Source organism: Schistocerca cancellata, chromosome 2, assembly GCF_023864275.1.
Source record: "Schistocerca cancellata isolate TAMUIC-IGC-003103 chromosome 2, iqSchCanc2.1, whole genome shotgun sequence".
Taxonomy (NCBI): Eukaryota; Metazoa; Arthropoda; class Insecta; order Orthoptera; family Acrididae; genus Schistocerca; species Schistocerca cancellata.
In genome coordinates this window covers 971599902-971623367 of record NC_064627.1, presented here as the reverse complement: position 1 = coordinate 971623367, position 23466 = coordinate 971599902, and the positions used below count along the sequence as shown (strand labels likewise).

General features: G+C 42.8%; 1 protein-coding gene across 4 annotated transcripts in view; it reads left to right on the top strand.

Moving 5' to 3' along the window:
• The window catches only part of LOC126162936 (leukocyte elastase inhibitor-like), a 192561-nt gene that overhangs the window by 142349 nt on the left and 26746 nt on the right, over window positions 1-23466 (top strand). For 2 of the 4 annotated variants that reach the window (XM_049919766.1, XM_049919761.1), the window contains exon 9: window positions 12345-12468. The exons of 1 other annotated variant lie outside the window; for it this stretch is intronic. Coding sequence is in view for 1 of the 3 variants with exons in the window: in XM_049919760.1 (XP_049775717.1) it covers window positions 12345-12502 (158 nt within the window). In the remaining 2 variants the exon portion in view is untranslated. Of the gene's footprint in view, window positions 1-12344; window positions 12639-23466 lie in introns of those variants that run through there. One more of the 4 variants, XM_049919760.1, reaches the window with a different exon arrangement.

Genomic DNA, 23466 nt, shown 5'->3' with positions numbered 1-23466 from the left:
GTTCAAAAGCTTCTGAAATTATTTTAAAATTTTTTCTTCATTTATTTGCTGGTTTCAGTGCCCATTTGCTCTAACCATATAATCAGAAGTTACATAATGGAAGTAAAGGTTCATCGCCTTTGTCAATTAAATATGGACCTCAGAATTTACCGTATTACCCTAAGTGGGAACATTAACCATATCCTCGTTATTAAAACTCATTTTGTATTATTTACTGTACCAGCAAATCACAGAACGCGTAAATTATAAATCCTAACGTTACAAAATGAGTTCTACAAAATTATAGCAATAGAAATTTTCTTACAGAATATTGTGATTATTTACATTAGCCTCTCAGAATTTGTGCATGACCTCCAGGCTGCCATGATGTTGAAGCAACATAGATCAACTGCTCAGTGAGCTGAACCCTATTGATTGCTGGTATAACACCTCTGTCTATCACTGCACACAGTGCCACTTATTCCCCAGCCAATGTGACACCTCTAAGCAGATATGGGATTGAAGCCATATGCATCAAGCTGATTTGCTGGCCAAACCTCTACAAGCTGTCGATACAGCGTCTCCAACATTTGACACACTCTGAGTCATTTGCGTGCGATTCGAAGCTGTACCGTCCAGAGTTTGTCAGTTTCACACATCAATATACACTGACACCATGTCAACAGCATGCTAACTGACAGACACTCACAATGCACAAAATGTGCTGATTAATATCCATGCACAGTACACTACAAGCGTTATTTGATATCTATATACAGTTTGCAACCATACCTAATATTCCATCAGTACTGCTTGAATAATACATATGCTGCCTGTGGCAGTAATAGGTCTCATTTAATGTTTACGTAACATGGCACTTCAGTCCATAACAGATTCTGTACATTGTCATTATTCCAGTTTCCAGAAATAGCTTTCACATATATCGTCCCGGCCAAGCATAAGAAAGCGATCGGCCGATAATTCAATCGTTTCCAAATGTGTTTCTGAGAAGCAGGGAACTTCACGAGCGATGTGCCGTGGGGCCACATCTTGCATGGAAATTGTTGAGTGCAATGCGTCTCTCCCCTGTAGGGCGGGTATGACATGCTGGCGAAGCATAACGCAGTTGCTCTAGCCAGTCACCCTGCACATCTTTGGTCACTGATCGGAATGGCCCAATGGTGAACGTAGCCGTGGAGCCATACCATACGGTGACACGTTCACCATTCACAGGAACTTCAGGCACAGTAAATGGAGGTGAAGATCCCCACACTCGGCAATTGTGTTTGTTCACCTCACCCGTGAGAGTAAAATAAGATTCATCTGTCCATAGGATGGTCCATGGCCAGCCCTTGTCAGCTTCAATCCTTGCGAGGAAGTCGAGAACGAAGTCAACACATCGCTACTGTACGATATGGATCTTGTACGGATACAATTCGAGAATGGTTCAAAACACCTTCTGTACAGTGGATCAAGGGATGTTCAACTGTCGTGGCACAGCACGCGCACTGCCTGACGATCGGGAACTGCGCACAGCGTTGCATGCCATAGCGACGGCGATTTCAACAACCATCTGTGGTGCAAGTGGTCGCTGGCCTCTTCCCAAAGCGACGCCCGGTTCTCTATTTAATTCGAAATTCTTCATCATGCTACGTCCACTTGGTTAGATGAGAGGTTACGTGGTTGCCTTCCATGCACTGGGTCCGGGTTCGATTCCCGGCCAGGTTGGAGATTTCCCCCTCTCGGAGACTGGGTGTCGTGTTGTCCTCATCATCATTTCATCCTCATTCACAGTCCGCAAGCCTCCCAATGTGGCTCTTGGCGGTCGAAACCGACTGGGACATCCCGGCCAACAATGCCCTGCTCCATTTGTCCAAGCTCATGTTGACGTGTCAACAAGTGCACTGTGACTGGTCAGGTGTGTGAGACTATGAATCACGATGACTGATCACGGCACCAGATGGCCATAGTTGGAATTGGAAGGTGGCGCTGTGAGGCGTGGAAATCATGCACCCCAAACTCTGGTCATTAATGCTATCAAGTCTGTTACTCGTACGGTAATTAGTTTCCGTGTTATAACGTTTTAAATAGAGACTGTTTAGTTATAACCACTCGGTACTTGGAACAGTTTTTTTTTGTCCCACCCAGCACTCTGATCTCGAATTTTACGTCCGAAGTATAAGGAATGTAGTTTTCTTACAGAATCTGTATTGTTCCTACCATGTTTCTTTCTGACAAATTCACCACTCTTTAACAAATCTGTCAAGACAGTTTTTGAACTGTGCCTAGGTATTGTACTAAACGCTTTCACTAAAAGCCATAATAATGTGCTTGCATTACGACAAAACAATAAACGGTAAGCAATGAAGAATAGCCAAGTAAATTCTCGTAGTAGTTACGAGATACGAGCAATACCTACTAATAGAATTTCGACTGCATTTTATAAAGTTACATACCATATGATATATATTAACATAGTTAAAATGCATTTTTGAAATATTACAAAAAATTTTTGTGGCTTTTAGCGAGTAACCATGTCGGTCGAAGTGGTTGCACAGAGGCTAGCGTCACTGCCTTTCACTTTTGCGCCCCGTGTTCGAAACCCGTTTATCATTTCTGTTTTAATTTTTCATTTATACATGTGCATAGATTATTACTATACAAACGTTTTACAATATATACTGAAATAATGTTGTCCTTATTTGTCTGCAAATGGTATGTCTGGTGAATGAACTTAAAAAATTGCAAAAATTATTTGAAATTGTGTCTGGTGCAATTCCTATGGTGAATCTCGATTCATAATCAGTAGCAAGCGTCAGGTTTCGGAAAAGTGATCTGTTATGTGTGGTTTGCCGCGAAATTATTGCCAAAGCGTTAACGACTTTTCTTTCCCGAGGGATATTCATACGAATAAATGGTCACTGTGACAAATTTGCCTTCGCACGATGCTCGTGGTGTTCGGAATTTCTATGTTTCGAATGTTCCTACGGTCAGTATCATCCAAGAAAATGCACCAAGTCTTCCTCAAGAACAAAAGCAAGAATAAAATACAAGCATTAAGAACTGATGTACAAATGAAATTTAAGTATATGAGAATTTAGGAAGATTGTACCGCTGAAAATACCCTATACAAACAAGTAATAAATGTGTATCACTTAATGTGAACCCCAGTCATAATTCCACAATTAATATAACGCCCTTCTATTCAATAATTTGATCAACGTTCGTGTAGTAGCCCTCTACGGACGTGATTAGATAAATGAAAATAATGAAATAAAGTAAAAGCAGTAACCACGTTTCGAACGCGGTACGCGAAAGTGACATTCGGAGACGTCATCTGTTATACCACTAATCCAGTGGTGCTTAACGCCCGCTAAAAGGCATTTTACTCCAAGACTTTGACGGTCATTTTCTTGGAAACGGTAAAGTACCTACACAAAAGTTGAGAAACGTGTTCGCTTATTTTGGCTCCTCTTTCACTGAGCGAAGTTTCTGGGAAATCAGGTTATCGCACTTGCCGTGTTCTCCTCGTAAGCGCATTTGAGATGAATTATACCGCCACAGTTTTTTTCCGAATGTGCTCTGAATATAATTGAGAATCACTAAGAAAGTTATCATTGTCATTTCACGTGTCTCCATTTTCGGAAACAAAATCTAAGTGGTGTTGCCACTAAAGAGCAATGTTGGCGGTCACGTCAATTTGTTTCTGAGCGCTTACCAAGCACACTACTTTCACGTCGCGTGTGAAGTCGTGGCAAGCACACTGTAACGCCGGAAATGCATAGCCTCCTATTTCCATCTATTGTACTATTTTTTTCCTTGCTTTGTTACCTCAAGATATGACATTTCTGTCTCTTTGTATATTGTAATTGCTTTACTATTTGTATATTTATGCATTTATGTCGATGTATAATTGGTTTGTTTCGTAAATATTATTTGTATTTTTACGCTGGGTCTTGCCTAGGGAAAACTGCTATCGAACGATTACGTCGATAGGTCGTGTGAAGAATCAAAGTGTGTAGGATCTTTGGTAGTGTTAACTCTGCCGCGGAGAGCGCGGGGGGAGAAGGAGTCTGGCTGGAGTAGCGAGTGGAGGTGTGGTGTGACGCTCCCGCGAGTTGCCGCGCTTTCGGGGTTTGGCAGCATGTAATTGCGCTCGACTTGTGATGATAGTTTCTGACATGGTGTCGCGGACGGGAAACATTAACTAGCGCGCATCAAGAGCCCGTTTCGTCTGGTGACCGTGTCGAGAAGAAGGCGCGCCAACATCCAGCTTCTGCAACAGCGACGGCCGACAATGAGTGACTGTCGCCACCTCCTCGACCGACGGCTTCAAACCTTCAATCAACCGACAAGGAAGACTGGACGCAAGTAAAGTTTTAGAACTGTATGGCAGACCTCAGCTTTTCAAACTGTACCATTTTCGTAACTATAATTACAGCAACTTAGAATGAACCTTTGTTGCTCATTGTCCCAATTGCATTGCCAAGCAGGGTCCCTTCCTTTTCCGAAATGAACCCGAGTGTCGTTGAAATTTAAACGCCAGCACTAAAGTAATATAGCTAATTCTATTTCACTGCTTTAATTTCAAAGTTCAGTTAGCTGGCTACAATATTCAGATTACACAAGCACAAATTAAGAGTGCGAGTTTTGTTATCGTATTTTAGCTTACCTGTGACTGCAGCTCAGCTTGGTACGTACTAAATTTTACTATTGTTAATTGTTCAGAATCATTTAATTCAAGTTCAAAGTTAAATCTCTTATTTCCAAATTGTGTAGATTCAAGTAGTTTTTTGAAATGATTGTTGAGGTAGTCCAAGACTAACCGTATTTTACTGAATTTCGATGTGCTTCAGAAAGAAAGCTCACTATTAACTTCAGTCACTAAATTAACTTTCGATTTTCCGGTTTTATTAATTCTTTGCTAAATTAAGTCAGGGTGTAGCGAAGTTTATTACTTCTGACAAACTTTCAGTTTTCACACTACACGTGTCAACCTTCAGTTGCCACGCTTCTAGTGCTAATTATATGTGTAATAACCTTTCTTTTTCAGTTACTATAGTAATTGTCCTTAGGACTGGCGACCGTGATTTCCCCCAAATCTCAAATACCTAATTACCGCTAGTTAATTGTTAACGTAACGGCTGCACATTTACTTTCTTTATTAACATTACCCCTTTTCAAAATTAATTTCCACCAGTTTCATTAGCACATTTCCTTTCATTTAGATGTAACCCTTTCCTCCCTCTTTACCGACAGCTTAACTTCGGTGACGATTGCTTTTCCAAAACTCCCATTAGGTACACGCGGTTTCATTTTTCACTGTCATTAAGGTCGGTAAGTGAGGGGGAGGTTACACGTGGCGACCTGGTGACAGGACAATCTTCGGATTTGAGGTTGTTCTGGACACGAATTTTGCATTGTGCAAATCTCGTAACAAAGTACTGGTTACGTACAGGCCGTTACGTCAGCGAGAATAAGTAGTGGGAGTAATCCTAATTATATTTGAGGTTTGGCATTTATATTGAAAATTATTAAAATGAGTGAAGGCAACAATTGCCAAAATTTGGTAGACTTGGATACGGAACAATCGGTCGAACAGTGGGAAACGCGCACCGCGGTACCCATTGTTCAGGGGCAGGCGGCTAGCATGAAAGACGCGACCGCCGAAACGCAACAAAGAGCAGAAATGGAATTCCACACTTTAGAAAATGTTTCGGAATCGGAAGTGAAAATCAGATGTGAATCCCTTGATGACGAATACGGGGGGACAATTAAAGAGGAAGCCGCTACGGAAGTAAAACCGGTAGTTTCCGGGAATTTAACTGATTTATTGAATGTTTTGATTAACGAAATCAAGAGTCAATCGGCAGAAATTAAAGCTCTGTCTGCCAAGCAAGAAGATCAGGCTGCCAAGCAAGAAGCTCAGGCTGCCAAGCAAGAAGCTCAGGCTGCCAAGCAAGAAGCTCAGTCTGAAAAAATTGAACGGATGCTAGACAATCAGAACAAAGCTATTAACGTTGTTAACAACAATGTTGGAGTTGTTAATACAAAAGTTGATAAAATCAAAGAAGATATTGTTGTAATTAATACCGAAATCGGTAATCTTAAACAGGAAATGATAGGCGTTCAGGCGGAAATTGCGAGCATAAATACTCGTTTTTATTCCGAAATTAGCAGAATCGAGAAAAGTGTAGGAGAGTCAGTTGCTCCGATCATCGAGAATAAGGTGACGGAACAAATTCAATTAGTGAAAAAAGAGGATCAAAAGAAAGTGGAAACTTTAAAGGCTTTAGTGTCCGAAGTAGATACTAAAGTGCGGGAGCAGGCTAATACCTGCGAAGAGAAAAGGAGGGAAGTGGAAACGCTTGCGACAGCCACTTTCCAAGTAATTACGAGAGTGTCGGAATTAGAAAAGAAACTTGACGAAAAACAGAGCTATGTGCCAATCTATGCACATAGTACGGAATTGTTGACGAAAGAGGAGCGGTTCGACCCCTTGAAAAAAGGCGGTATACACGCGACGGATTTCATTAAGAATTGTGAAAGAGTTTTACCCAGATCATGGACTAATGAGAGAAAAATTAATGCGGTTATTGATGTGCTGGCTGGTGATGCCAAGCGTTGGGGTTTAAACCTCAACATTACTAACCTAACTTTTGACGAGTTTCAAAATTTGTTTCTGGCTGAATACTGGTCAGAGCAAAAACAGCAAAGTGTCTGGCGCGAATTTGTCGTATCGAGGCCTTTCGATGCGAACTCGCGCGGCTCGATGAAGGAGTTTTGTGAGGGCTGGATCCGCAAGTTGGAATATTTGCGTGATTGCCGCACGGAATCCGAAATAGTCTGGGAACTCTACAGGAAGCTTCCAGATGACACAAAACGCTACGTAGGAAGCAATTACAGGACAATAAATGATTTCCTGGAAAGAGTGGAGGACGAGGACAATTGGCGCAATAATCGCGACAGTGGTAGAGGCCGTGGTAACAACAACAATTACCACAGCAACCACAACAATGATAACCATGGGAATAATGCATACCGCAGCAATAACAATAATGGTTCGGACCGTAATAACAATCGGTACAATGCAAATAATAACAGGAATGACAGAAACCAGTATCATACTAACGTGATACGGGCTTCACAGAATAGTAATAACGCCAGAGGGTGTGATCAGCCGCCTCAGCAGCATCCGGGGAGCGTATCTGCTGGGACGAGACAGGGAAACCATTAGCCGCGCCGGTGAGGGGCCGAGCGGGCGTGGAGAAATTTTGGCGGCCCAATAACAAGAGAAAACCAAGGTGTCGCCGTTATGAAAATTCCGTATGGACTAATCAACGGCGGGAGAGTGTGCCAGTGTTAAGAGAAAAGAGTGCGCCCACAAGTAGTAGATCAGCTGTATACACGGCAGTAGAAAATACATTCGCTGTCAGTGAGAACAATTTAAGTAGTGTTCCGGAAATCGATCATAAAGTGGCAGCTGTAATACCCACAGCGGAACTGGAGATTGAGTTTAATAATGATTCGCAAGTGTTGAGAGAAGATCAGATGTCGGATAAAACGTCCGTCATCGAGCGAGGGGATGCAGAGAGGGATGAGGTCTGGTTAAGGCAGTTCGGTCGCTTATACGACGAACTAAGAGATTATAGGGGTCTGTATGGGAGAAGCGTTTATGGGGAGCGCGTGCAGGATTTTCCGCGTCTCGTCCCGCAGGAAGATAGTGTTTGTGAAATGATAGAAAGTTCTGGCCCTAATCGGCAGACTTTACTAGAAATAGTTGATGTTAAGGGGGAGCACGAGCAAGATTCGTCGTGTTTCGTCCCGCAGGAGTTAGATGTTGAAGTAGTAACGGAAAGTTCTGGCCCTAACCGGCAGACCTTACCGAAAGTTTCAGTGGTAGAAGTAACCGACCCATCCGACGCAAACCTCCAGTTTAAACATTGCGAGAGTATTAAGGAGAAACATTGCGAAAATTTTAGTGATAGCCGGACACGATTGGTAGAAAAGCACATAGATTACAACGTGTATGAGGTTAGAGCTGACGTTATACAGTCAGACGGTAGCAGTGTGGGTTGCGCAGATCCAGAGGAAGTAATTGCAGATACTACTGGGCACATTTCTCCAGGTAGATTGGCGGATGAGATTAATCTGACCAAAGTGGAATCAACGAAGGTGACGATTAATGAATTGATAGCAAAGCAACACTCACTAGTTGACGAGTTACAGGAAAAGGTTTCGGTATTGGAGGCGAAGCTACAGACTACGCCTCAGGACAAACGTGTTGAAATTAAAACTGTATTTGAACAGAGGCTGAAAAAGCCGCCAGATAAGCCGGATTTAGGATCAAAGCCGGATGGTTTTTTCTGGAATGACCTGGATATAGACGAGGATTTACTGTGGGAAAATAAAGATACAGTCGAGGACAAGTGTAGACAGATAGTAGTGTCTGTTAATATGCGCGACCTACAACTAAACGTGTTGATTGACACCGGTGCAGAATTGAGTGCTGTATCTGGGAAATTATTTGAGTTACTAAAAGACAGACCAGGCATCGTAGTTATGCCAGTAAGAGGAGTGAAAATTATCGGTGCTACTGGGAAGGCCAGTAAACCGGTCACAAAACAGATTTTTGTCCACTTCGAGATATGTGGGGCACGATTTGAACAAGAGTTTGTCGTCGTGCCAGACTTGACTACGGAAGTAATTATCGGGTTAGATTGGCTATTAAAGTACCGTGCAGTGATTAATTGCGAAAGTAAAACTTTGACATGTGCGTCACAAGATAAAACAATAGCAGTTAGTTTTGACGAGGCAGGAGACGGTGTGCATAGGCAATACCAGCCTATACACATTGTTAACTGGCCGGATGCTATTGACGTAGGTATGAATTTGAACTGCCGTAACGTGAGGAATTTCGGCATTGACAAAAGTGTAGAAAGTGAATTGGAAGAGATAATCAAATTCCCTCCACGGATTGACATTAGTATTGGTGTGAAAAAAGATCGTTTGCGAGAAGTAATGAAGCTAAAAACCGATGGTCGCATACGTCGTCATAACGCTAAAGCGCGTTTTGCTAAGTTTGCAATCGGAGACTTAGTACTTGTAAAAGCTCATGAGAAATCGAGCGAGATAGACAATGAAATCTCTAAATTTAAGTTTGTTTATAATGGACTATATAAAGTCATTGGTATACCTCACACAAATGCTTATTGCTTAGAGTATCCAAGCTCTGGAAAACGATTAGGTATACGGAATATTGTAGACTTGAAATTGTACCAACCTAGGATCGATTAATACCACAGAAAGGGTAATTTGTACAGTATGTAAATATAGAGTGTAAGATTTAAGGATGTGCCATGTTACGATGCTTTTGCCTGACCTAGAGGTCATTAAAGAAGTTGTAATTAATAAGTAATTAATTTTGACTAAATGATTGAAGAGTAACTGATTAGTAATCATCTCAAAAATCCAAGCTGCTAGTTTAAGTTTTCAGCTGAGTCACAGTAGATTAAGCAATGTAAATATGATTTTGTAACTTTCTGTAATATTTCATGAATGTGTGTTTTTATTAGTCATTGCCGATGTACTTAGACGCTGTTTTAAGTTTCAGGCTAGTACATGCGTGTGATGATGGACAGTGTTGAGTTATCCACTGTGATAGTATTAAGGGACTCCTTGAGATTACTCGGGAGTGAGTTTTTCCTAAAGAATCTAGTGAAACGGACGTTCTGGAAACGCCGTTACAAGGGCGAGTGAGATCAAGCGTGCCGCACAGGCGGGCGCAACAATACTTGCGAGGCGAAGCCGCTGTCGGCTCTTGTGCCGCTGACGGCTCTTGTGCCGCTGTCGGCATTCTTTGTACTTGCGGGTACGGAAGGCGGAACTGTTTTTCTTCCTGGACAGCTGAAAGAATTCTACTGTCAATATTTATGTTTTTTTTCGATCTGCTGTATATTATTTTCTTGTTTAGCGTTAATTGGACATGACGAGAATATTAATTATGAAAAGGTTACATAAAATTGTGTATTCTATGTAATTAATTATTAGTTTGCGTATTTTGATATACCTGTTTTTTATGACCATGTACTCTGATCAATTTTGCAAATAGTCTTCCATTTCTTATCGTGTTACGAATTTTAATGATTTTGGAATAGCTAAACCATTTTCTATGTTTTTTATGAATCTTGATATGTTGTCAACCTGTTTTACTTTGTGCAAGATGACAGAGTGGAATAAGATTAGGAGTATCTCCACTCAATTATTATCATCTCAAAATTGGTTTACGATTAATTAGACGAATGCTAAATTTTGTTATGTTTTGAGGGTATGCATTTCCGCTGTTTCTTTTTGGGACATTTTCTGAGTCTGTTTACGTTACACGAACATCCTCAGACAATGTGGGGCACGTGTAACGCCGGAAATGCATAGCCTCCTATTTCCATCTATTGTACTATTTTTTTCCTTGCTTTGTTACCTCAAGATATGACATTTCTGTCTCTTTGTATATTGTAATTGCTTTACTATTTGTATATTTATGCATTTATGTCGATGTATAATTGGTTTGTTTCGTAAATATTATTTGTATTTTTACGCTGGGTCTTGCCTAGGGAAAACTGCTATCGAACGATTACGTCGATAGGTCGTGTGAAGAATCAAAGTGTGTAGGATCTTTGGTAGTGTTAACTCTGCCGCGGAGAGCGCGGGGGGAGAAGGAGTCTGGCTGGAGTAGCGAGTGGAGGTGTGGTGTGACGCTCCCGCGAGTTGCCGCGCTTTCGGGGTTTGGCAGCATGTAATTGCGCTCGACTTGTGATGATAGTTTCTGACATGGTGTCGCGGACGGGAAACATTAACTAGCGCGCATCAAGAGCCCGTTTCGTCTGGTGACCGTGTCGAGAAGAAGGCGCGCCAACATCCAGCTTCTGCAACAGCGACGGCCGACAATGAGTGACTGTCGCCACCTCCTCGACCGACGGCTTCAAACCTTCAATCAACCGACAAGGAAGACTGGACGCAAGTAAAGTTTTAGAACTGTATGGCAGACCTCAGCTTTTCAAACTGTACCATTTTCGTAACTATAATTACAGCAACTTAGAATGAACCTTTGTTGCTCATTGTCCCAATTGCATTGCCAAGCAGGGTCCCTTCCTTTTCCGAAATGAACCCGAGTGTCGTTGAAATTTAAACGCCAGCACTAAAGTAATATAGCTAATTCTATTTCACTGCTTTAATTTCAAAGTTCAGTTAGCTGGCTACAATATTCAGATTACACAAGCACAAATTAAGAGTGCGAGTTTTGTTATCGTATTTTAGCTTACCTGTGACTGCAGCTCAGCTTGGTACGTACTAAATTTTACTATTGTTAATTGTTCAGAATCATTTAATTCAAGTTCAAAGTTAAATCTCTTATTTCCAAATTGTGTAGATTCAAGTAGTTTTTTGAAATGATTGTTGAGGTAGTCCAAGACTAACCGTATTTTACTGAATTTCGATGTGCTTCAGAAAGAAAGCTCACTATTAACTTCAGTCACTAAATTAACTTTCGATTTTCCGGTTTTATTAATTCTTTGCTAAATTAAGTCAGGGTGTAGCGAAGTTTATTACTTCTGACAAACTTTCAGTTTTCACACTACACGTGTCAACCTTCAGTTGCCACGCTTCTAGTGCTAATTATATGTGTAATAACCTTTCTTTTTCAGTTACTATAGTAATTGTCCTTAGGACTGGCGACCGTGATTTCCCCCAAATCTCAAATACCTAATTACCGCTAGTTAATTGTTAACGTAACGGCTGCACATTTACTTTCTTTATTAACATTACCCCTTTTCAAAATTAATTTCCACCAGTTTCATTAGCACATTTCCTTTCATTTAGATGTAACCCTTTCCTCCCTCTTTACCGACAGCTTAACTTCGGTGACGATTGCTTTTCCAAAACTCCCATTAGGTACACGTGGTTTCATCTTTCACTATCATTAAGGTCGGTAAGTGAGGGGGAGGTTACAACACGACAACATGATCCACGATTGCAGTGCTCTCCAGTTAGCATTTAGTGTACGTCCCTTGCCAATGTACATAACAGTGGGTTGCCCACTGACTCTAATACTGTATTTATGATTATATTCACAGCACATGTAGTGGATTGCGCTCACGGACATTTTCTTTCCATTTTCTCTGTTAATTAACATAATTTTTCCAAAAGAGTTAACTTCTTCCGGTGCCATTATTTATAGCCAACTTCCTCCTTTATTCATCATTCGGTTTCTTAGAAATCTATACTTTAGATTTTACTTTTTGTGAATAGTAAGCTCTTTCGTGTGGAATAAAGTTTCATTTAAATATTCAGTATTGCGTTTCTTTTTTCAGCTGTACTGGTGGCCGCTATTGAGTCCATTGATTATAACGAGCCACCAAGCCCCATCATCTTCAAAGCGGATCACCCTTTCGTGTTCCTCATACTGGATCAGCAGACGAAAACTGTGCTCTTCGTGGGACGCTACTCGAACCCTCCCGCTGAATCTTGAAGTGAATCACTTGCCTTGGGGTCCGACAGCTGCATGTTTTGATGTAAAATGTGTATCACATACATTGTCCGGTCATATATTTATCACACGCCCTCTCTTCTGAAGGACAAAAAATAAACGGAAACTTAATACGAAATCATTACATTTCGTTATTTATTACCTTACCAACAGCAGCCAAGAACATCATTTTGCCACATACTTAACAGTAATGTATTACGTTCATCTACAGAAGACATTTCCCATTTAATGTCATGTTCAAATACATTTGAAAATGTCTATTTTATTACGCCATTTACGTTCAAATGTGCATACGTCTGGGCAGTGACTGTATCGTTCAGGGGATTAGAAACATGACGATTTGAGAAGAATAGAAGCTCTATTCATTCAATATCTCTTCCTTACGCACCATTGCCGTGCAGCTTCCCACTGAAACGCGAAGAGGGACTGTATGTGTCCACACGACAACGTTCAACACCATAAATGGATGATGATTCTTCATCTGGATGCTTACACATTGCGAATGTGACATTATAGATTCTCGTCAAACGAAAATACGTTGACTGTCACGTTGTACGGAAACTGTGAACGACCAGTAGAAAACCTGTACAGCAGTCTTTGTCTTTGCGTGCGAAGTCGAAATACATTCTCCTGTGTGGATAAGATGTGACATAAATGTGATCGTTTCAAATACATATCATCCTTACAAAACCTTCTACGAATCGTATTCGATTCTGTCTCTTCACATTTACACAATAACGGCAGCTATGTTTGTATGGGACACAGCTGTCTTTCCTCGAGTGACCGCAGGTACCATTCATTGTCCTCGACTATCCTGGGCTGTGCATTGTGGATCTCAGCCCAGCGTTAAATAACTATCCAGGGGCGCAGAGCACTCGCACACTGAGGGCTTCGAGCAAACTTAATTACGTATGTGGACAGTTCATCCACTCCCGGAATCGAGAATCTCGGCAATATTCGCCTGGTATCGACATTCATACTGGCAAGATATCGGTACCAGGTATTCCAAGATTATCGAGAATAACTTAATTTACTTTCGAGAATATCTTAACTTCAATAATGTACACTGAAGCGCCAAAAAAAGTGGTATAGGCATGCGCATTCAAATACAGATATATGTCAATAGGCATAATACCGCGCTGCGGTCGGCAACGCCTACATATAACACAACAAGTGTCTGGGGCAGTTGGTAGATCTGTTACTGCTGCTACAGTAGCTGGTTATCAAGAATTAAGTGAGTTTGAACATGGTGTTATAGTCGACGCACGAGCGATGGGACGCTGCTTCTCCGAGGCAGCGACGAGGTGGGGACTTTCGCGTACGATCATTTCACGAGCATACTGCGAATATCAGGAATCCGGTAATACATCAAATCTCTGACATCGCTGCGGCGGGAAAAAGATCTTGCAAGAACGGAACCAACTACGACTGAAGGGAACTGTTCAACGTGACAGAAGTGCAACCCTTCCGCAAATTCCTGCAGATTTCAGTGTTGGGCCATCAATAAGTCTCAGCGTGCGAACCATTCGACGAAACATCATCGACATGGGCTTTCGGAGCCGAGGGAACACTCGTGTACCCTTGATGACTGCACGACACAAAGCTTCATGGGTCGCCTGGGCCCATCAACACCGACATTGGACTGTTGATGACTGGATACACGTTGCCTGGTCGGACAAGTCTCGTTTCAAATTGTACCGAGCGGATGGAGGAGTGCGGGCGGGGAGAGAGCCTCGTGAATCCATGGACCCTGCATGTCAGCAGGGGACTGCTCAAGTTGGTGGAGGCTCTGGAATGGCCTGGGGCGTATGGTGGTGGTTAGTGTTTAACGTCCCGTCGACAACGAGGTCATTAGAGACGGAGCGCAAGCTCGGGTTAGGAAAGGATTGGGAAGGAAATCGGCTGTGCCCTTTCAAAGGAACCATCCCGGCAGACGTGGGAAATTCCAGCAGCACAGTGCGACACCCCACACGTCCCGAATGGCTACAAAATGGCTCCAGGAACACTCTTCTGCGCTTAAGCTCTTCCGCCTGCCACCAAATTCCCCTGACATGAACATTATTGAGCATATTTGGGATGCCTTGCAACGTGCTGTTTAGAAGAGATCTCCGCCCCCTCTTACGGATTTATGGACAGCAGTGCAGGATTCATGGTGTCGGTTCCCTCCAGCAATACATCATTATTTGAGCGCATGCCTCGTCGTGTTGCGGCACTTACGCGTGCTCACCGGGTCCCTACACGATATTAGGCAGGTGTACCAGTGCCTTTGGCTCGTCAATGTAAACGTTATATAAAGTCAGGCAGGAGACAGGCGACCATTATTATAGTAACCAGTAGTTCGTCATTGAGGCTGAACGGGTTGTAGTGGTAAAAGTCAAACAACAGGCGGGGAATGACTTTACTGCGTTTGCTAATATTTGTTTCACTCAACTTGAAACACGTAGTAAACGTGTAGTGATCGCTCCTGGATATCTCGTGGAGGATAAGTGCCGAAACCCGTGATATGAGCATTAAAGTCATTCGTTACCTGACATTTGACATTTACCATTGCGACCCAGCCAGTGTGAATGCGGAACTACTGATCGTTTTAATTGAAAGTTTTACGTCGGATAAGAAATAACAAAAGACGTATTTTTTCATGTGACATAATAAAAAGTTAACGACTTTCGGGTTTTTTTCCTGTGCTTTTACTGTGAAAGCTTGCTTCTTGCGAAATTTCATGACTCTTTATCAGCGGGAAGTACCCTATAGGTTTCGATGAGTGAATTTTCGAGTATTAAAATATGTAGCATAAATGGCCTTATCTTATTATTAGGGGTAAGATAGATACTGCCTACAGGAAAATTAAAGAGACCTTTGGAGATAGGAGAACCATTTGTATGAACATCAAGAGCTCAGATGGAAACCCAGTTCTAAGCAAAGAAGGGAAAGCAGAAAGGTGGAAGGAGTATACAGAGGGTCTATACAAGGGCGATGTACTTGAGGACAATATTATGGAAATTGAAGAGGATGTAGATCAAGATGAAATGGGAGATACGATACTGCGTGAAGAGTTTGACAGAGCACTGAAAGACCTGAGTCGAAACAAGGCCCCCGGAGTAGACAACATTCCATTGGAACTACTGACGGCCTTGGGAGAGCCAGTCCTGACCAAACTCTACCATCTGGTGAGCAAGATGTATGAAACAGGCGAAATACCCTCAGACTTCAAGAATAATATAATAATTCCAATCCCAAAGAAAGCAGGCGCTGACAGACGTGAAAATTACCGAACAATCAGTTTAATAAGCCACAGCTGCAAGATACTAACACGAATTCTTTATAGACGAATGGAAAAACTAGTAGAAGCCGACCTCGGGGAAGATCAGTTTGGATTCCGTAGAAATACTGGAACACGTGAGGCAATACTGACCTTACGACTTATCTTAGAAGAAAGATTAAGGAAAGGCAAACCCACGTTTCTAGCATTTGTAGACTTAGAGAAAGCTTTTGACAATGTTGACTGGAATACTCTCTTTCAAATTCTAAAGGTGGCAGGGGTAAAATACAGGGAGCGAAAGACTATTTACAATTTGTACAGAAACCAGGTGGCAGTTATAAGAGTCGAGGGACATGAAAGGGAAGCAGTGGTTGGGAAGGGAGTAAGACAGGGTTGTAGCCTCTCCCCGATGTTATTCAATCTGTATATTGAACATGCAGTAAAGGAAACAAGAGAAAAATTCGGAGTAGGTATTAAAATCCACGGAGAAGAAATAAAAACGTTGAGGTTCGGCGATGACATTGTGATTCTGTCAGAGACAGCAAAGGACTTGGAAGAGCAGTTGAATGTAATGGATGGTGTCTTGAAGGGAGGATATAAGATGATCATCAACAAAAGCGAAACGAGGATAATGGAATGTAGTCGAGTTAAGTCGGGTGATGTTGAGGGTATTACATTAGGAAATGAGACACTTAAAGTAGTAAAGGAGTTTTGCTATTTGGGGAGCAAAATAACTGATGATGGTCGAAGTAGAGAGGATATAAAATGTAGACTGGCAATGGCAAGGAAAGCGTTTCTGAAGAAGAGAAATTTGTTAACATCGAGTATAGATTTAAGTGTCAGGACGTCATTTCTGAATGTATTTGTATGGAGTGTAGCCATGTATGGAAGTGAAACATGGACGGTAAACAGTTTGGACAAGAAGAGAATAGAAACTTTCGAAATGTGGTGCTACAGAAGAATACTGAAGATTAGATGGGTAGATCACATAACTAATGAGGAAGTATTGAATAGGATTGGGGAGAAGAGAAGTTTGTGGCACAACTTGACCAGAAGAAGGGATCGGTTGGTAGGACATGTTCTGAGGCATCAAGGGATCACCAATTTAGTATTGGAGGGCAGCGTGGAGGGTAAAAATCGTAGGGGGAGACCAAGAGATGAATACACTAAGCAGATTCAGAAGGATGTAGGTTGCAGTAGGTACTGGGAGATGAAGAAGCTTGCACAGGATAGAGTAGCATGGAGAGCTGCATCAAACCAGTCTCAGGACTGAAGACCGCAACAACAACAACAACAACAACAACACAAATGGTCTTATCTTGTGACTGCATTGGCTTAGGAGCTTCAACGTTTTAGAAGGCAAATGGAACATAGACCTCAGTATGTGATATAAATTTCAAGTTGATGTGTCTCCTGAGAAAAAGCGTTTTTAACAGTCGGATTGACATGCGGACAACATAGTTATCTTATAAGGGATCCATTTTCACCGATTGAGGTACATAGCTCTAATACTATTTCCACATCGTATAAATAATGAAAGAATGAACAGTTAACTAGAATGAGATTTTTACTCTGCAGCTGAGTGTGCGCTGATACGTACCTTCCTTGCAGATTAAAACTGTGTGCCGGATCGAGACTCTAACTCGGGACCTTTGCCTTTCGCGGGCAAGTGCTCTACCATCTGAGCTACCCAAGCACGACTCACGCCCCTTCCTCACACCTTTACTTCTGCCAGTATCTCGTCTCCTACCATTCAGACTTCACAGAAGCTCTTCTGCAAACCTTGCAGAACTAGCACTCATGGAAGAAAGAATACTGCAGAGACATGGCTTAGCCACTTTTGCAAGGTTCGCAGAAGAGCTTCTGTGAAGTTTGGAAGGTAGGAGAGGAGGTACTGGCAGACCTGAAGCTGCGAGTACGCATCGCGAGTCGTGATAGGGTAGTTCAGTTGCTAGAGCAATTGCCTGCGAAAGGCAAATGTCCCGAGTTCGAGTCTCAGTCCATCACACAGTTTTAATCTGCCTGGTAGTTTCATATCAGCCCACACACTTTTTCAGAGTGAAAATCTCATTCCGTAAACATCCCCCAGGCTGTGGGTAAGCCATGTCTCCGCTATATCCTATCTTCCAGGAGTGCTAGTTCTGAAATGTTCGCAGAGGAGCATCTGTGAAGTTTGGAAGGTAGGAGACGAGGTATTACCACAGCTGAAGCTGTGAGGACGGGTCGTGAGTCGTGCTTGGATAGAACACTTGCCTGCGAAATGCAAAGGTCCCGAGTTCGACTTTGCTATGGGAACGATTTTCTGGGGGCTGCAGTGGATTGGATTGGATTGTTTGGGGGAAGAGACCAAACAGCGAGGTCATCGGTCTCATCGGATTAGGGAAGGACGCGGAAAGAAATCGGCCGTGCCCTTTCAAAGGAATCATCCCGGCATTTGCCTATAGCGATTTAGGGAAATCACGGAAAACCTAAATCAGGATGGCCTGACGCGGGATTGAACCGTCGTCCTCCCGAATGCGAGTCCAGTGTGCTAACCAATGCGCCACCTCGCTCGGTGCTGCAGTGGAGATAGATACCTACTTATTATTGGATCTTGAAACTTTGTAAGGACGCTCCCCCGGCTTAGTTGCCGTCAGTTTCCAAGTGTCTGCAAGTTAAGATGTTTCAGTATCTCCGGGACGCTCTTCTGCGATACTAACTATCCCTTACATGCCCGTCTTCATGTTCGATCAATATTCACTGCTAGTCCAATTGGCTACTGGTGTCACACACAACATCAGTATTCTGCGATCAGTCACACGAGTGTTGTGTAAGCAATATTCACTGCAGATGACTGCACGTTTCCTGTATCCTACCAATGAACAGAAATCTACCACCTTCTCTACCTGCTGCTGAGCTTACGTGATGATACCATTTCATACCATCACAGATTGTTGAACCCAGGTAATTGTACGACTTTTTTGAACCCACGTAATTTTACGACTTGTCTGATTCCAGTTGTGATATTGTAGTCGTAGGATACTGTGTGTCTACGTGTTGCAAAGTGTACGGTTTTTGAATTTCTGAATATTTAAAGCAGCTTTCCAACTGTTTCATCACTTTAAAACAGTATCAAGATCTGACTGAATATAATCACCATAATCACCAGACAGTTCCATCACCTGGTGATGTGGCCTTCCGGGCGGGGTGGCCGAGCGGTTCTAGGCGCTACAGTCTGGAGCTGCGCGACCGCTACGGTCGCAGGTTCGAATCCTGCCTCGGGCATGGATGTGTGTGATGTCCTTAGGTTAGTTAGGTTTAAGTAGTTCTAACTTCTAGGGGACTGATGACCTTAGAAGTTAAGCCCCATAGTGCTCAGAGCCATTTGAACCATTTTTTGAGTCGGCATGGAACATAGAATCCCAAGCAGGTTCTTCCATTTTTGCCGATCTTGAGATTCCTGTTGCCAATTTAATTCAGTTGTCTTCATTAAGTCACTCTCCCATCTGACTGGTTGTATTCTTCTTGGACCATTTTGACAAAATTGGGTCATATCTAGTACTTGTTTTGATCATCTGTTATCTTTTCCTCAAGTGACTTGAAAAGACCACTGCCATTTCAAGATATTCACTCCCTCCATTATGTCGCTGACCTCTGTTGTACGTCTGATACCCGATTTTTCTTCATGTAGTCCAACACCAATCCTTCCATTCCTCTTTGAGTTACTATTCGTTTTCTAATAACGAACTCATTTATCTCTATGTCTCACAGCCATATGCTTTAACTGGAATTATAAATCGGTAAAAAACATTTTTTTCAATTTAGCAGATATCAAAGCCTTCAGAACTGAAGAGGTTCTTCCATAAACTTACCAGCACAATTTTATACATCGAAATATTTACGGTTTTATGTTTTCTTTCATACACTCCTGGAAATTGAAATAAGAACACCGTGAATTCATTGTCCCAGGAAGGGGAAACTTTATTGACACATTCCTGGGGTCAGATACATCACATGATCACACTGACAGAACCACAGGCACATAGACACAGGCAACAGAGCATGCACAATGTCGGCACTAGTACAGTGTATATCCACCTTTCGCAGCAATGCAGGCTGCTATTCTTCCATGGAGACGATCGTAGAGATGCTGGATGTAGTCCTGTGGAACGGCTTGCCATGCCATTTCCACCTGGCGCCTCAGTTGGACCAGCGTTCGTGCTGGACGTGCAGACCGCGTGAGACGACGCTTCATCCAGTCCCAAACATGCTCAATGGGGGACAGATCCGGAGATCTTGTTGGCCAGGGTAGTTGACTTACACCTTCTAGAGCACGTTGGGTGGCACGGGATACATGCGGACGTGCATTGTCCTGTTGGAACAGCAAGTTCCCTTGCCGGTCTAGGAATAGTAGAACGATGGGTTCGATGACGGTTTGGATGTACCGTGCACTATTCAGTGTCCCCTCGACGATCACCAGTGGTGTGCGGCCAGTGTAGGAGATCGCTCCCCACACCATGATTCCGGGTGTTGGCCCTGTGTGCCTCGGTCGTATGCAGTCCTGATTGTGGCGCTCACCTGCACGGCGCCAAACACGCATACGACCATCATTGGCACCAAGGCAGAAGCGACTCTCATCGCTGAAGACGACACGTCTCCATTCGGCCCTCCATTCACGCCTGTCGCGACACCACTGGAGGCGGGCTTAACGATGTTGGGGCGTGAGCGGAAGACGGCCTAACGGTGTGCGGGACCGTAGCCCAGCTTCATGGAGACGGTTGCGAATGGTCCTCGCCGATACCCCAGGAGCAACAGCGTCCCTAATTTGCTGGGAAGTGGCGGTGCGGTCCCCTACGGCACTGCGTACGATCCTACGGTCTTGGCGTGCATCCGTGCGTCGCTGCGGTCCGGTCCCAGGTCGACGGGCACGTGCACCTTCCGCCGACCACTGGCGACAACATCGATGTACTGTGGAGACCTCACGCCCCTCGTGTTGAGCAATTCGGCGGTACGTCCACCCGGCCTCCCGCATGCCCACTATACGCCCTCGCTCAAAGTCTGTCAGCTGCACATACGGTTCACGTCCACGCTGTCGCGGCATGCTACCAGTGTTAAAGACTGCGATGGAGCTCCGTATGCCACGGCAAACTGGCTGACACTGACGGCGGCGGTGCACAAATGCTGCGCAGCTAGCGCCATTCGACGGCCAACACCGCGGTTCCTGGTGTGTCCGCTGTGCCGTGCGTGTGATCATTGCTTGTACAGCCCTCTCGCAGTGTCCGGAGCAAGTATGGTGGGTCTGACACACCGGTGTCAATGTGTTCTTTTTTCCATTTCCAGGAGTGTATTTACAAGCTGCTCCAGATGGGCGGTTATAAGTACATCTTTATCAGGTAGTACTTCATTACAGAAAACTAGATTAACCAAAAAAGATCGGATTACTATCCAATAAGAAAATCAAGGATCCCAATAATTTTCTTTGGGGCTTACATAAAGCTGCTTCATCATTGGTCGATGACTGTCCATGCTGCGTCCTTTCCATCAAGAAATTCGCAAAGCAGTCAAAAATTTCGTTTCATACCCCATATGAAATAAATAAGAACAGCAGGAATTCGAAAGTGAAGTGGCTACTGAAAAATGCGAAGAAATCGAAATGGAAATAGTCGTCGGAAGACCTGATTCAGCATGCAGAAAAGTCAAAGCATCAGGAATCCCACTGTTAAGGAGAGAGCGGGTAGATGGAAAGAGTAGAGGGGAAGGAACTGTCCGAAGTGATAGAAGATGCATTGGAAATCGATATAAAAGACGCAAGTGATGTAGTATTAGAGGCATAGTTTAACAGAAAGTCGGAAGACTAGCGATCAGACAAGGCGGAAATCATAGCCAACATTCCTTCGTAATTTGTAAAATCGTTCGGGAAAGTGAGAACCAGACGACAGTTGACTTTTTTTAGTGATATCGATGAGTTTGGTTCTATAACACCAGACTTTCGGAAAAATGACACACGCGGAATCCCTAAGATAAAAGGACAGGTAAGTGTATGATCTATCGCACATTGACTTTATCTGCTAATACATCCAGGTTTCTGACAAAGATAATACCTAGAAGACTGGAACAGAAAGCATTAGATTTGTCTGATGATATTCGATATGAACTCTAGGAAAGTTAAAGCACCAAGGCGGGAAGTCCTGACGAAGTGCAACACTTGAGGAAAAACGAGACACGTTCATAGGATTGGTGGAACTAGAAATATCATTCGACCATCTAAAATGGTGGAAAATATTCAAAGTTCTAAGGAAAGTAGATTAAACTTATTGGGAAAAGGGTGTAGTACACAATATGTGCAAGAGCCAAGAGGGAACAATAAGAATGGAAGACCAAGAACGAAGTTCTCGGATTGAAAACGTTGTAAGACAAGCTTTCGCCCCTGTTGCTCAACGAAGAAGCAATGATGGAAATGGAACAAAAGACCAGGAGATTAAAATTCTGGATGAAAGGACATCAATGATAATATTCACTGGCGACATTGGTATCCTGGTATTGGTGGAGAAGAACTTGTAACCTCCCCCTCACTTATCGACCTTGATGGCAGTGAAAAATTAAACCGCGTGCACCTAATGGAAATTTGGGAAAAGCAATCGTCACCGAAGTTAATTTGTCAGTAAAGAGGGAGGAAAGGGTTAGATCTAAATTAAAGGAAAAATGCTAATGAAATTGGTGGATATTAATTTTTAGAAAAGGGTAAAATTAATAAAGAAAGTAAATGTGCAGTCGTTATGTTAACAGTTAATTGGCGTTAATTAGATATTTGAGATTTGGGGAAAATTACGGTCGCCAGTCCTATGGACAATTACTATAATAACTGAAAATGAAAGATTAATGCACATATAATCAGCACTAAAAGCGTGGCAACTGAAAGTTGACACGAGTTGTGTGAAAACTGAAAGTTTGTCAGAACTAATAAATTTCGCTACACTCTGACTTAATTTAGCAAAAGAACTAATAAAACCGGAAAATTGAAAGTTAATTTAGTGACTGAAATTAATGGTGAACTTTGTTTCTGAAGCACTACGAAATTCAATAAAATAAGGTTAGTCTTGGGCTACCTCAACAATCATTTCAAAAGATACTTGAATCTACACAATTTAGAAATAAGAGATTTAACTTTGAACTTGAATTAAATGATTCTGAACAATTAACAATAGTAAAATTTAGTACGTACCAAGCTGAGCTGCAGTCACAGAAGAGCTAAAATATGGTAACATAACTCGCACTCTTAATTTGTGCTTGAGTAATCTAAATATTGTAGCTAGCTATGAATACTTTCACTGAACTCTGAAATTAAAGCAGTGAAATGGAATGATATTACTTCAGTGCTGGCGTTTGAATTTCAATGACACTCGGGTTCATTCCGGAAAAGAAAGGGACACCGCTTGGTAAAGCAATTGGGACAATGAGCAACAAAGGTTCATGCTAAGTTGCTGTAATTTTGAGAGGCAAATGGGACAATTTTAAAAGCTGAGGTCTGCCATACAGTTCTAAAACTTTACGTGCTTCTAGTCGTCCTTGTTGGTTGATTGAAGGTTTGAAGTCGTCGATCGAGGAGGTGGCGACAGTCACTCATTGTAGGCCGTCGCTGTTGCAGAAGCTGGATGTTGGCGTGCCTTCTTCTCGACACTGTCACCAGGCGAAACGGGTTGTTGATGTG